This window comes from Gopherus flavomarginatus, chromosome 22 (genome assembly GCF_025201925.1).
Source record: "Gopherus flavomarginatus isolate rGopFla2 chromosome 22, rGopFla2.mat.asm, whole genome shotgun sequence".
In the NCBI taxonomy this organism is placed as follows: domain Eukaryota; kingdom Metazoa; phylum Chordata; order Testudines; family Testudinidae; genus Gopherus; species Gopherus flavomarginatus.
In genome coordinates this window covers 10,461,869-10,475,990 of record NC_066638.1, presented here as the reverse complement: position 1 = coordinate 10,475,990, position 14,122 = coordinate 10,461,869, and the positions used below count along the sequence as shown (strand labels likewise).

The 14,122-nt window shown below is 47.3% G+C and overlaps 1 protein-coding gene across 2 annotated transcripts; it reads left to right on the top strand.

The window, feature by feature from the left end:
• The first annotated feature begins 434 nt into the window (after positions 1-434).
• GPN2 (GPN-loop GTPase 2) lies at positions 435-11,193 on the top strand. 2 transcript variants are annotated; one of them, XR_007770839.1, is made up of 7 exons: positions 435-487; positions 2,704-3,139; positions 4,839-4,995; positions 6,132-6,292; positions 9,225-9,355; positions 9,880-10,045; positions 10,076-11,193. XR_007770839.1 is itself a non-coding variant. In XM_050932065.1 (6 exons), exons 2-6 carry the CDS (start codon positions 2,726-2,728, stop codon positions 9,950-9,952), a joined length of 936 nt encoding a protein of 311 aa, XP_050788022.1. In that variant the 5' UTR covers positions 435-487; positions 2,704-2,725; the 3' UTR covers positions 9,953-11,193. The 2 variants fall into 2 exon arrangements, 1 of the variants encoding a protein (XP_050788022.1); XM_050932065.1 differs by having other exon boundaries at positions 9,880-11,193.
• The last annotated feature ends 2,929 nt before the right edge of the window (positions 11,194-14,122 follow it).

Here is a 14,122-nt window from a genome sequence, read left to right as displayed (position 1 = left end):
GCTCCTATGGCAGCAGACTCCCTGGGATTTCCCTATCTCAGGGTTCTCAAACATAGGGAGTTGGGGCCCCTCAAGGGGTCATGAGGCTATTACATGGGGGGCCATGAGCTGTCAACCTCCACCCCAAGCCCCACTTTGCCTCCACATGTCTAATGGGGTTAAATGTGTTAGAAAGTGTTTCACTTATCAGGGAAGTCGCACTCAAAGGCTTGCTGTGTGAAAGGGGTCACCAGTCCCAAACAGAACCACTGCCCTATTTGCTTCCTTTGCCTGCAGTGGCCGCCAGGGGGCGCTAGTCTCCTAGCTCAGCCCTGCCGGGCGGGGGAGGGCAGCGCCTCATGAATATTCATTACGTTATTATAACGAGGACGTGGCTCTAAAACTGCGGGTCCCGGAACCTTCCCGCTCGCTTCCGCGCAGCCAGCCGGGCCCGAGTAGCTGGGACACGGGCCGGAAGTGGGGGGAGGGGCCGGGCGGAGCCGCGGAGGTGAGGCTGCTCGGGGCGGGGGGTCGCGGGCTCCGCTCGCCTGTTGCTCGCACGGGGCCTGGCGGGGCGGGGGCAGCGCTGCCCCCCCCCCTTGCCTCAGGGATAGGGCGGGAGCTGGGGGCGGGCAGGCAACTTCCCCGGGACGGGCCCCTCAGCGACCCCCCACCCCACTGGCGGCCACTGCACCCCCCCAACCCCACTGCACCCCCCCAACCCCACTGCACCCCCATAGACCCCCCAACCCCACTGCACCCCCCAACTGCAGAGAGACCCCCCAATCCCACTGCACCCCCCAACCCCACTGCACCCCCCCGATCCAGAGAGACCCCCCAACCCCACTGAACCCCGCAACCGCAGAGACCCCCCAACCCCAGTGCACCCCCCCGATCCAGAGAGACCCCCCAACCCCACTGAACCCCCCCAATCCCACAGAGACCCCCACCCCACTGGTGGCCACTGCACCCCCCAACCCCACTGAACCCCCATAGACCCCCCAACCCCACTGCACCCCCCAACTGCAGAGAGACCCCCCAATCCCACTGCACCCCCCAACCCCACTGCACCCCCCCGATCCAGAGAGACCCCCCAACCCCACTGAACCCCGCAACCGCAGAGACCCCCCAACCCCAGTGCACCCCCCCGATCCAGAGAGACCCCCCAACCCCACTGAAGCCCCCCAATCCCACAGAGACCCCCACCCCACTGGTGGCCACTGCACCCCCCAACCCCACTGAACCCCCAGAGACCCCCCAACCCCACTGAACCCCCCCAATCCCAGAGAAACCCCCACCCCACTGGTGGCCACTGAACCCCCAGAGATCCCTCAACCCCACTGTACCCCCAGACCCCACGTTCACAGGGTATATTTAATTTGAATAATGTGTAGGAGGCTTAGTTGTTTCATTCACAAACAGTAACAATAAATAGGGATAAATAGCTTAATGTGGTGAACATTGCATGTGATCATGTCAAAGATGGAGAATTGTCTGTTTCAAATGAATGAAGATTTGCTTGGCCAGGGGTTATGAGAGACACCCTCCCCCCACACACACACACTTTTTTCAGACTACTTTATGCACTGGTTTTAACCCTATTGGACCACTGGGCATCTGCTCCTTTCGGCCATCCAACCCCCTGTCCTGCCTTCCCCAGACCCTCTTCTCTCTAAGCCTCTCCAGATCTCCCATAATGTCCCTCACTCTCTTCCCTCAGTGGTCTAACCTCCCTCAGGTTCCCTCCCCAGGGGCCAAACCTCCCTAACCCACCTGCTTCCTCCTGGCCTCACCACCCCTGTCTCTCATCCCTCTCCGTTGTCCCCCAGACCTCCTTCCCAGCCATGCTCCCATCAGTGACCAGAGAAAGCTGGGCCTGGCTGTAATGTTACAGGCTCCAGGGCCTTAAATAAATGTGCTTCCTGTTGTTTCTAAGCTTGCTGCCCAGGGATTTTTCTCTTGGGTTTTATATTAATACACCTCTACCTTGATATAACGCTGTCCTTGGGAGCCAAAAAATCTTACCGCATTATAGGTGAAACCGTGTTATATTGAACTTGCTTTGATCTACCCGAGTGCATAGCCTCGCCCCTCTGGAGCGCTGCTTTACCGCCTTATATCCAAATTTGTGTTATATTGGGTGGCATTATATCGAGGTAGCAGTGTATTTTTACTAGCTTGAGAACCCTCTACGCTGACTTGACTGTGTGTCCCAAAATGAGATTGACCAGTGAATTTTAACGTCAACCAAAAGCCATCTTTATCCAGTGGAAAAATAATTTCCTCTGAATATCCAGGTGCAGGAATCCCTGTCGTATTGCAAGGGTGACCGTAATGGGTGTGTCTGAAAGTAACAGCCCTAGACAGGCTGAAAGAACTTCAAAGGCACTCAACATCTTGTCAGCAAGAATCTGAATCTCCCCTTAGCGGCGTAGCCCTGTGTGTTGTGGTTATTTTCTGCAGCTGGTTTGGGCCTGTGGACAGGCTGAGATATTGTCTACTCCACTGCCTGGAAGGGACTGGAGACGGTCCAGACAGGAAGGATAAAATTAGGTTTACTCCCCTGTCTTGGCATGGTCCCTCCATCTCGCTCAGGAAGTGGAAGCGGGGTTTCACATGATAGGCCCCCCCAGGTCTGAGAATTACTTGGCAACTTCAGTTTTCAACGCATGATATAAAAATGAATAAAAGGCACCGTCTTAACCTTTTCCTTTCTCTTTCTAGGATGAGAAAGAAATGAGCTGAAATGTCAGAAAACCATATGTCCTCCCTGGCTTTTGGCCAGGCAGTGATTGGGCCACCTGGCTCGGGGAAGACCACTTACTGCTTTGGCATGCAGGAATTCATGTCCAGGATTGGGCGGAAGGTGGCTGTGGTGAATTTGGACCCAGCCAATGAAGGGACTCCCTATCAGTGTGCTGTGGACATCTCAGAGCTGATCACCCTGGCTGATGTGATGGATAATCTGAAGCTGGGGCCCAATGGTGGTTTGATCTATTGCATGGAGTACCTGGAAACCAATTTTGACTGGCTGCAGGAAAAGCTGGCTAAACTCAAGGGTCATTACTTTTTGTTTGACTGCCCAGGGCAGGTAGAACTCTGCACCCACCATGGCGCATTGAAAAATGTCTTTGCACAGTTAGCTAAGTGGAACTTCAGGGTATGTTTTCGGTTTTATGTATAATAATAAGATGGTGCAGAACCTGTAGCTCTCGCATGTTTGCTGAATCATGTTTAAAAGTGTTATGTCTTGCAGACAGGCCTTATGAATCTGTGAACTGTAATAATTAATTATATGCCTTTGCTGTGTATTGGTCCATTCAGCCAAGTATATCAAGGCATTTTACAAAGGTAGGGAAGTATTCTATGGGGAACAAGGCACAAAGAGGACTTGCCCAAGGCCACCCAGCAGGTCAAAAGAATAGAATCCAGAGTTCTTCCCTCCCAGTCCTTTGTAGAAAGACAACGAGAGTAGAGCAAAGTTTACACATTTTAACCCAGTGAACATTGTAGCTTGGGATAGGGAGGAATGTATGCCAGATTATTAGGGACCTGTAGGATTCTAGCCCAAGAAATTCAAATGGTCTTTCAAGATGTGTAACTCAGATCTCATTCAGTTAACATAAATTGTGCAAATTGTATTTTAATGTGTTTGCAAACATTTACATTAATACAGCATTCTTGCACATTGAAACACATAAGCCAGCAAATGCACAAGTGAAGGTTTCCATAATACAACTAACTTGCTCACATTATATATATATCATACTTTGGATTACTGGCTAGATCATTAATGTATACAGGATAATCAAGGAAGCTAAGGTAATTTTACCTGAGAACCTTATTTAGAATCTTAACTTTTGCATTTGTGTGTGTGCTCGAATAAATAAATGTGAATGTATTTAATTTTTATTCTTTTTGAAAAAAAGAAAAATCACTATAGAGTTGCGTAGTTGAGTTCTTGTTCAGTTCTGCAAGCTTCAGTACTCTATAAATACAGGAAAAAATATAGCTTTTGACACAGTTGAACTCTGTAATACGGAGCTGTACATTTGTGCAGTTTCATAGTATGACAAGTAGTAACATAACTAAAATCCTAAACCAATCTCTTTCATATGTATGATTAATGATTTATAAATTTATGATTTATAAATTTATGATTAATGATTTATAAATTTATTAACAATTTTACGAACCACACTGATGTTCTAATAGCACTCTGTTATTGAGTTATTTGGGGGTGAATATTTCTATGGGAAAGGCGGAAAAATTGTATATAGTCCAGTAACTCAAAACTGGATTTAACACGGACTTCCATCACCTTTGGGCTGAGACCAAGCATGGAAAGTTTCATCCCCAAAGGAAAGCAATTCTAAGCAAGTGAGTGAATAGAGGAGGCTGAAGTGGAAGAAGAGTTGCAACTTTAATAGTCTCTCTTGTTGGTGAAAGTTTGGCTCGTCTATAACATTTTTTCATCCATAGATATCAAAGTGTTTTATAAAAGTGGGTCAATATTATTATCCCCATTGTACAGATGAGGAAACTGAGTCATAGCAAAATGATTTTCACAAGGGCATTCAGCAAATCGGTGACAAAGGTGGGAAAACAATCCAGGTCTCCTGACTCTTTGTTTGGTCAATATACTATATAGTGGATCATGCTTAGTGATCAGAAGTATATAAATAAGTATATGAAACATCTAGGGAGAAGTTGACTGATGTGTTTTTCTGATTAGAACCGCTGGGGGCTGGATGCCTTTATCTTTCTCCTGTGTCACAGATTTGCCTTAGTGACTTCTGCATATTTGCATTGCCCTGCCTCTGATTTTTCACTATTTCTCTCTCGTTTCTATTTTGCAGTTGGCTGCAGTTCATTTGGTGGATTCTCACTACTGCACAGACCCTGGAAAGTTCATTTCAGTTCTTTGCACCTCCCTCTCAACCATGCTGCATGTGGAATTGCCCCATGTCAACGTCCTCTCTAAGATGGACCTGATAGAACAGTATGGCAAGCTGGGTAAGAGCCTTTGGGAAGGGGGTCTGGGTGGAAGGAAAAGGAGTGGACCCTGAAAAGGAGCAGAAGGTATAAGGGAAATGTTGTGAAGCTGACTCTTATCAGAGAGAAACTAACGTGATAATCAGCAACTTGGGGATGATGAAGAGGAAAAGTGTCTAACATCTCCCTGAGTTCTTGGTGAAATATTCTGGCTTGTGCAGTTAGCCGTGTGCATGAGTACTCTCATAAGCGCTTTCAAAGCTATTTGTTAAGAAAAAGGAGATCCTGAAGTGGCCATAGGCTCCATTCACTGGCAGCACCCTAGACCTGTCTGTGCTTTCATCTGCCTTTTCTGTTCCATCCAATCGTCAGCTTCCTCTCTCTGCCATTTCACACAGCCTCGCCACTCTCGGGGCCAAATTCAGTGAGCTGAAGTGAGTCTAAGCTGGTGTAGCTTGCACCTTTAACATATATTTTAAACCAACTTAAACTCAGTGGGCCAAATTCAGCGGTGATGTGTAAGGTAGGGGTGTTCATTGTACATTGGCGGGTGGGTGCGAATCTGAAGGAGTCCCTGTTGCAGTAACTTATTTGCTAAGGAGTGTGGAGGTAGTGGCACCTGCCATCATTCTAGATGTGATTAGATTCATCTGCTCTCCCCTTTCCAGCCCCTGCCATCTGGAACAGCCTCGCTCCATCTCTCCATCTCGCTTTAAATCTCTGAAGCTGCATCTTCTCATCTCATTCCTTCCCTGCTCCATGTCACTTTGTATTTGACTCTAAAAGCAAACTGGGATATAGTTTGTGTGAGACGCTACACAAAATAGTCCTATTGTAGCTGTTGGGGAAACTCTCAGTGCTGGAGCCTCTTGAGCCAGTGGGATTGCTGGGGAGCTGAGTGACTCAACCCTCTATGGGGGCAGAGACATGCTGTTTACCAGGCTTTGTTGCGTATTCTCCTTTGATGGTAGGGTGGCATTGGAGCCTTTGAAGGGGGAGCTTGCCCTACTAACCACACAGAAGAGTTAATGTGGTCACAGAGCATGTTCAGATGGCAAAGAAAGGGGTGGGCCAGGACCCCCCACCTCCAAACCCATAGGAAAAATGCAGACTCTGGAAGCTGGTCCTGAAGTTGCTTCTCTTGTCTTTCCTTGCAGCCTTCAACCTGGATTATTACACTGAGGTTCTGGATCTCTCTTACCTAGTAGACCATTTAGCCACTGATCCATTCTTCAAGAACTACCGTCGCCTTAATGAGAAGTTGGTGGAGGTGATTGAGGACTACAGCCTGGTCTCCTTTGTTCCACTCAATGTCCAGGTAACCCAGCTTGAGGTGTGGGTGGGTTGGAAATGACAAGGAATGTTTTGCAGGTAGCTTTCTGATTCATTAACTGCCTAGATTAAGTTTGTGGGCTTCTAAAGGGAGCCCCATTCTCCCAGTGAGCACAGTGACAATAAAATCTCACGTCACTGCCTGTGTTGTTTTTTTCCAGGCTTTGGCTATGTCAAGTAGAACAGTAATTTCACTGCTTGAGTTCTGTAGCCTTGAATAAGCATATTTATATGGCTCTCATATTAAAAAAAAACAACCCTGTATTACCCATGCAGGTATAGCTATTAAGTCCACATTTATTTAGTGCCTTTGATAAAGGTCTAGAAGAGGGCTTTGGGAGACTAATGAAGCTCAAATGGTACTAAACATAAAGGAATTGCAAACCCTGGTCAGGACAGAGAAATACAGAAGGGAGGTACAGAGAGTGAAAACTTGAGCAGAAAATAAAAAAATTAGTCTCCTCCTAGAAAAATATAGCTAATATATCAGGGTGGGGAGGGAATCCAAAATATCAGATACTCAGTAGTATGGAGAAAGCCAGGAGGCCGTGATACTGAGAGACACACAGGGGTGAGAATGGAGAGCAAATCAGGCCTCAATTTATAAATGCAATGTGGCAGCAAAAATAAACCTAATGCAGTTTAGATTTTCATTGCATCATGGAGCAGGGAATTAAGGATTCCCGCTCTACACAGTTGTCTTGTAACTATATCTGAAGTTACGCATTCTTTGCTGAGCACTGCGTCACCTGACATATGCAGATAAATTTGCAGCAAGCGAAGACCAACAAAAATAATTAGACAGGAGGAATAATTTTAGAAAGAAGGATTAAAAGGAGTTAATCTTTTGTACTAGAGTTGTTTAAGTGACAATAGGGGAAGATACAAATATTTGAAGGGAGCAGGAGGGAGAGGAATTATTTATATAGCATTTCACCTGTGTCACGAAGTCACCGGGCGACGCTCTGGAACTGCTCCCCACCAAGCCAGTCAGGACTTTGGGGAGCCTCCTCTCCCTTGGAGCAGACTTGTTCAGGGCAAGAAGCTCACACGGCTTCACCTCCTGGGTCTCTCCTTGGAGCATTCAGCATCCTCTGCCCCTCCGTGCGCTTCCCACAGCGAGCCCACCCAGGCGGGGTCCTGGGGAAGCCACAGGGTCCTGCACCCCCACTTTGCAGTCAGACGTGACTCTCAGCCAGCCAGTAAAACAGAGGTTTATTTGATGACAGGAACAGGGTCTAAAACAGAGCTTGTAGATACAGAGAACCGGACCCCTCAGCTGGGTCCATTCTGAGGGGCAGTGAGCCAGACCCCCACATCTGCCCTCAGCCAGCTCCAGACTGAAACCCCCTCCAGCCCCTCCTCTCTGCTCGGCTCCTTTCCCGGGCCAGGAGGTCACCTGATCCCTTTGTCTCCAACACCTTCAGCTGGCACCTTTGCAGAGGAGGGGCCCAGGCCATCAGTTGCCAGGAGACAGAGGATCAGGCATTTAGGTGCACTGGCCCTTTGCTCTGCCAGATACTTAAGAACTGCCATGGGGACACTGAGGCACCAACACAGTATTTATAGAAAACATTAAGAACACTCCTAGTTCATCACAACCTGTTGAAAGCACTTTGCAGGCATTGATATCACCCAGCACCACTTATAGGTTAAATTTGTAGGTATCGTTATTCCTATCTTATGGACAGACTGAGAAACTGAAGCACTGAGGACCTAATCCAACTCTCATTGAAGTCCATGGAAAAACTCCCATTGACTTATTTGGGCGCATAGGGTTGGACCTGGAGAGGGGAAGTACCTTGCCCAGTGCCACACAGCAAGTCAGTGGCAAAGCCCAGTCTGCATCTCGGGACCTCTTGACCCTCAATCCTGTACTCATTCCTCCAGATCGCACTGCTTTGCAGCAAAACCCTCCTGACTGGGGTGTGGAAGGCTGTGTAGGATGCTTCCTGTAACAGTGGTGGAAGCCTCATTACTTGGACTTTTAAAACTAGCCTGAACAAATCCCTAATTATAGAGAATAGTTTTGTACTGGAAGGGAGACAGTTCTTCAGGTCCCAAGATTGGCACGTCTTTTTTCCCCTCTGATGTCTATGATACAGCACGTTACTTTCTTTAAAGTGTTTTCCGCCCATTAATCCTCACACATTAATCCTCAGGCTCTGTGATGTAGGTCAGGGTAAGGGTCATTCAGTGCATTTTAGAGGTCGGGATGCTGAGGCAAGGTTAGATTACTTGCGCAGGAGGGAGTCATCATTCTGACTGGAATTCAGGAGTTGCTGACATATAGTGCTCTGCTCTAGCCACTATATCGCTTCCCATAGATCACTGAAGTCTTCAGGGGAAATGGAGATTTTATTTCAACGTAGGTCCAGAGCAACTGCCTTATTTAGGCCAGGTTCTCGTAAAAGATGGCCAAGTCCATCCGTGATATTGTAAGCCCTTTGCTGCAGGGATCTGTCTGTTATGTTTTTTCTGTGAAACATCTGCTATGCATTTGGAGGCTATTAAAATAACAGTTCGTTAGTTCATATTGGCATTTTGGCTCTTATGTGAGTCGAGCCAGTACTCAAGGGCTGGAATTCTGAACCCTCGTATGCTGTTCCTCAAGTGAAAGAATAGACAACACAGCTGCTGCAATCTCCCCCATCTCTCTCTCTCTCCCCCTCAGAAACCCTGAATCTCTCATTCGCTGATGTTGGGAGCTGCACACAGATCTCATTTCTTCATAAGAAAGAAATCACTTTCCAGGGAGAATTCTGAGGCTTTCCCTCTTCTCTCCCTAGGCTGAGCGTCCGGCTATGGCATTGCACCAACCCCTGCTAGCTCAGGCTGCTTGGCTGTTTTTTCTTCTTAATGCTCTGTTAAATCTGCTGCTTCTCATTTTCACCCCCACCATGTGTCACTCTTCCCAGGACAAGGAGAGTATGCGACGGGTGATGCAGGCAGTGGACAAAGCCAATGGCTACTCCTTCGGAGACGTGGAGCAGAGAAGCCTTGAAGCCCTGATGTCTGCAGCAGTGGGAGCTGATTTCCACTTCACATCGTATCCTTTCAACTGCTCTTCTCTCTTGTATGGAGTCTTGAACTCAGATTTGTGGCTCTGGGGATTTCGTATAGGCCTGTCATCTCAAGGTCTGAATTCAGGCCAAGTTAGTAGTACCGTTATCTGATGCTGTTTAATGGCACGTGTTACAACAAGTTGTTAGGTCTCGACTCCAATCCTATTGGACAAGTGTCCATGTCAAACCCAGCACAACCACATTTGGCACTAATTGGGATCTTAATTGATGGGCTGTCATTGACTACAGCTCTGTAATACATGCTCACTGGGCTTGTTCCTTCCACAGAGTGTACATTAATTAATTTGAATTAATGCCACTTTGTTTGGAGCTACAAATGTATTTGAATGTTGCATCTTCTTACCAATTGCTACTAGTTCCCGTGTTAGCTTTCAGGCTAATGTTGGAGTCTATTGTCAGATGAGAAGGTTAGAGGTCCTCTGTCTCAGGGTGCGTTGAACACCAGCCTTTCTTGCTGCCTTGTTTTCCTTGATTCCTGGATGATCAGCACACTTGCAGTCCAGGAGAAGTATGTGCAGCCTCAGGAGAAAACCGTGGAACAAGAAGCAATGGAAATATAGTGCTCCTGTATCTTTCAGGAGGCTTGTAATAGAAGGAGCTCCCTTCCTGTTTTAAATGCATCTCATCTCTTCCCATCAGGAGGGATCTTCTGTGTAGTGTGACTCGGACCTGGTACTTCCTAGGCAGAAGTCCAGCTGTTAGGTTCCCTCTTTGTATGAATGCAGTCCAGCATCTGGATCCTGCTGCGTATTAGCTATATTTTTCTGGGTGACAATGAGATCAGGACCTCCATAGTTGAGTGCAGGCCAAATTCAAGATCTCTTTAAAGGAACCAGAGAGAATCTTCACCTGATCCAGGACATCAGCAGCAGAAGAAAATAACCTCTTTGTAGAGCAGACAAGATGTGGGGGCCCACTATTGCCAAGTCTCATCCTTCACCACCATGACCAAGGCCATGTCTCAAGTGAAAGACAAATCAGCATTTATTGCAGTGAACGAATGGAGCTCCTTCTTGTGGTATGAGTTCTCCATGTATTGAATGGGACCTTAGTGCATTCTCACAGTGAGGAGTATCCACTCCTTGGAGAGCCAACCGCCTGTCCATTCATCCTTGGGAGGGGAGAGAGGTGTGAGGTTTTTTTGTTTGTTTGTTTGTTTTTAATTATCAGCTCTTTCTTTACAGAAACACTTCTCCGCCCCTTAGTTTCACCCTGTACTTCTGAGTTTGCTACGAACTCCGCTGAAGTGGAGTAAATAAAATAAAATGTAACAGTGCTGCAAAGGATGAGGGACAAGAAGAGCCGTGAATAGGTTCCTTGTTGCAGATGCTGTCACATGTTTCTGTTAAAATCACTCTGTTCTCTGTTTCCTTCTGTGACCTACCTGGAAGCAGAACAAGTATCTGCTTGGGATGGGGTGGAGGAAAGGAGGTCACTTCTTGCGCACTCTCTTCCAGTGAACAAATTCTGTCTCTCTGCCCTGCATGATGAAACACTGCCAACGTCCCGTTGTGAGCTCCTGAAAGCTTTGCCCAAACTGTATTAACAGGAGTGTTCATAGGCTTGGGACTGGGGAAAAGCCGATGTGGTCCAGCAGAAGAATGTAGCTCCACAAAGGCTGTAGCAAACCACAGAAGTTACATCTTTCCTTGTCTCTACTAGGTCCTTTACTATATCCTTCCTTTGCTATATTCCTCCGTCCTTGTGTGATTGCTGTCTACAATTGATTGTCCAGTGCTTTACCCACTCACGTTTTAAACATCCCAAGCAACAGTGTGTCCATTACTTCCCTGGGCGAACCCTGAGGCCATGTCTACATCTAAAATTTTGCAGCGCTGGTTGTTACAGCTGTATTAGTACAGCTGTATAGGGCCAGCGCTGCAGAGTGGCCACACTTACAGCAACCAGCGCTGCAAGTGGTGTTAGATGTGGCCACACTGCAGCGCTGTTGGGCGGCTTCAAGGGGTTTTGGGGAAGGCGAGAGCAAACCGGGGAAGGAGACCAGCTTCGCCGCGGTTTGCTCTCGCGTTCCGCGAACCACCCTGCAAACCGCAGGGAAGGAGACCTGCTTGCTCGGGGGTTCGGCGAACGCGAGAGCAAACCGGGGAAGGAGACCAGCTTCGCCGCGGTTTGCTCTCGCGTTCCGCGAACCACCCTGCAAACCGCAGGGAAGGAGACCTGCTTGCTCGGGGGTTCGGCGAACGCGAGAGCAAACCGGGGAAGGAGACCAGCTTCGCCGCGGTTTGCTCTCGCGTTCCGCGAACAAGCAGGTCTCCTTCCCTGCGGTTTGCAGGGTGGTTCGCGGAACGCGAGAGCAAACCGCGGCGAAGCTGGTCTCCTTCCCCGGTTTGCTCTCGCCTTCCCGGAACCACCCAGCAAACCGCAGGGAAGGAGACCTGCTTGCTCGGGGTTCGGGGAACGCGAGAGCAAGCCGGGGAAGGAGACCAGCTTGATTACCAGAGGCTTCCTCAGGTATGCTGGGATACCTGCTTATTCCACGGAGGTCAAGAAAAGCGCTGGTAAGTGACTATACTTGATTACCAGCGCTGGATCACCAGCGCTGGATCCTCTACACCCGAGACAAAACGGGAGTACGGCCAGCGCTGCAAACAGGGAGTTGCAGCGCTGGTGGTGCCCTGCAGATGTGTACACCTCCTAAGTTGCAGCGCTGTAACTCCCTCACCAGCGCTGCAACTTTCTGATGTAGACAAGCCCTGAGTAATTCTGCTTCTAGTTGCTGTTTGCATCTTTAGATAGTGAGAGACAATTATGAGGCTAGTTAACTGCTGGTGTAAACACACCTATCTCTGCTAGAATGGCATCTAATGATCTGAGTCTGCCCTGAAGGAGGCTGCTTGAGACAGGTACATGTTGGTTTTTTAAACTGATCATACCTGGCAATTAGCTTGTAATATTCAAAACAATTTACAAAGGTATTAATCCAGATAGCACCCTGGTGCGGCTCATAAATAATTTTTTTACAGTTTCATAATGATGTACAGAGGGCAAACTGAGACACCAAAAAGTTAAGAGACTTAATCAAAACCACACAGGGCTTAAGCGGCAGAGACAAAATTTTAATGTTCAGCAGTTCCTGGCTCCCAGTCCTGTGCTCAGACCAAGTTTTCCATCCCTTTTCGGCTGAAAGATTGTAAAGAATAATATAGTAGTTTCCCTCTCTTCCCCTATACCCTCCTCAATTGTAGACTAACAGTTAGTAGGGGATATAAACATGGGTGATACTAAAGACTCACAGTAGAAGAGTGAGATCTGCATTTTCCTACATCTTACAGTATTGTGGCCGTGGCTCAGAGAAGGAAACTTTCTACTATGTTGCTTATTGGTGACGGAATGGGGACACACACACACACACACACACACACACACACACACACACACACACACACACACACACACACACACACACACACACACACACACACACACACACACACACACACACACACACACACACACACACACACACACACACACACACGAGTTGGGTTGCCTTATATTAATCAAGTCATGAAGACCACTCGAGTTTAGAAATGAAAAACCAAAGATCTGTCTGCTCTATATGTTCAAAGTTTTCATGGCACTTTTTATAAGAATAGGATCTTGCCTGCATTAAGCAGTCGGTGCTGTGCCTGCTGATGGTATTCTCTACCACCGTGGTAGCTACATTTCCGTGATTATGTATATAGATTAGGAGTACTTGTGGCACCTTAGAGACTAACAAATTTATTTGAGCCTAAACTTTCGTGGGCTACAGCCCAGCTTATGCTCAAATAAATTTGTCAGTCTCTAAGGTGCCACAAGGACTCCTGTTCTTTTTGCGGATACAGACTAACGCGGCTACTACTCTGAAACCTGTGCATAGATTGAAGTGCTGTCTAATCATGTATTTAGATTGAAACTCCCTCCTTGACTCCCCGTTGCATGTAGTTATTGTAATCCATGTGGGGTATAAACTTACCTGCTCTTCTGTTAGCTATACAGTCGCTTGACAGGGTGTTTGGAATGTGTTCAATCTTAAATGTGAATTTTACAGCTTGGAGGAATGTGGTGCTTTAAGAGGGCATTGTTAGGTCACCTGTCGTGTTTGCCATTGCAGCACTATACTAGAGCAGGAGAATGCACAGTGTGAAACTGAGTAGTCTCTTTTCTTTTTCCAGGCAGAGAGAAATGCAAAAAACAATATCAGTGGTGAAAAGTAAATGATGCTTAGTGATAGGTCAAGAAATCCATTTCTAAGCCCCTCTAAATTTTAATCTTTTCAGTTTCTCTAATCGGAAGACACTTTGATAGCTGGAAGTATCTATCTGTACTATTTTACTTCCCGCTTTCTCTCCATTTCATTCTGGCTAATGGTAGAAGTTGCTCTCTGTGCTATCTTGTCACTTCAGAACCTTAAAACCAAGTGTAGTGTGGAAATTCTGTCCCTGTGCTAGGAGGGTTTAGGACCCAGGGGGGCGGGGGAGATGGAAGGAGCATAGCCAGATGAAAGCAGTGTCTCACTTGGGTATCAGAATTTCCTCATTATGCGACCTCACAGAGATCATAAAGGAGAGAAGATAGCAATTGCCTGATCAGCAAACACAAGGCAGCAGACCACTGTGTATGGTAACAGACCCCTACAAAAGTAGGAATGAGGCCTCTCCTGTTCATGAACTAGGTGAGTCAGACAGAGTAATTAAATTGTACCTCTTTGAATTATTGCTTCTTAG

Bases quoted from the DNA above. Each gene is read 5' to 3' on its own strand.
- GPN2 (XM_050932065.1), top strand. From the start codon at position 2,726: ATGTCAGAAAACCATATGTCCTCCCTGGCTTTTGGCCAGGCAGTGATT. The intron at 4,996-6,131 runs GTAAGAGCCTTT...CTTTCCTTGCAG, and splicing joins AGAACAGTATGGCAAGCTGG to CCTTCAACCTGGATTATTAC. The intron at 6,293-9,224 runs GTAACCCAGCTT...CACTCTTCCCAG, and splicing joins TTGTTCCACTCAATGTCCAG to GACAAGGAGAGTATGCGACG.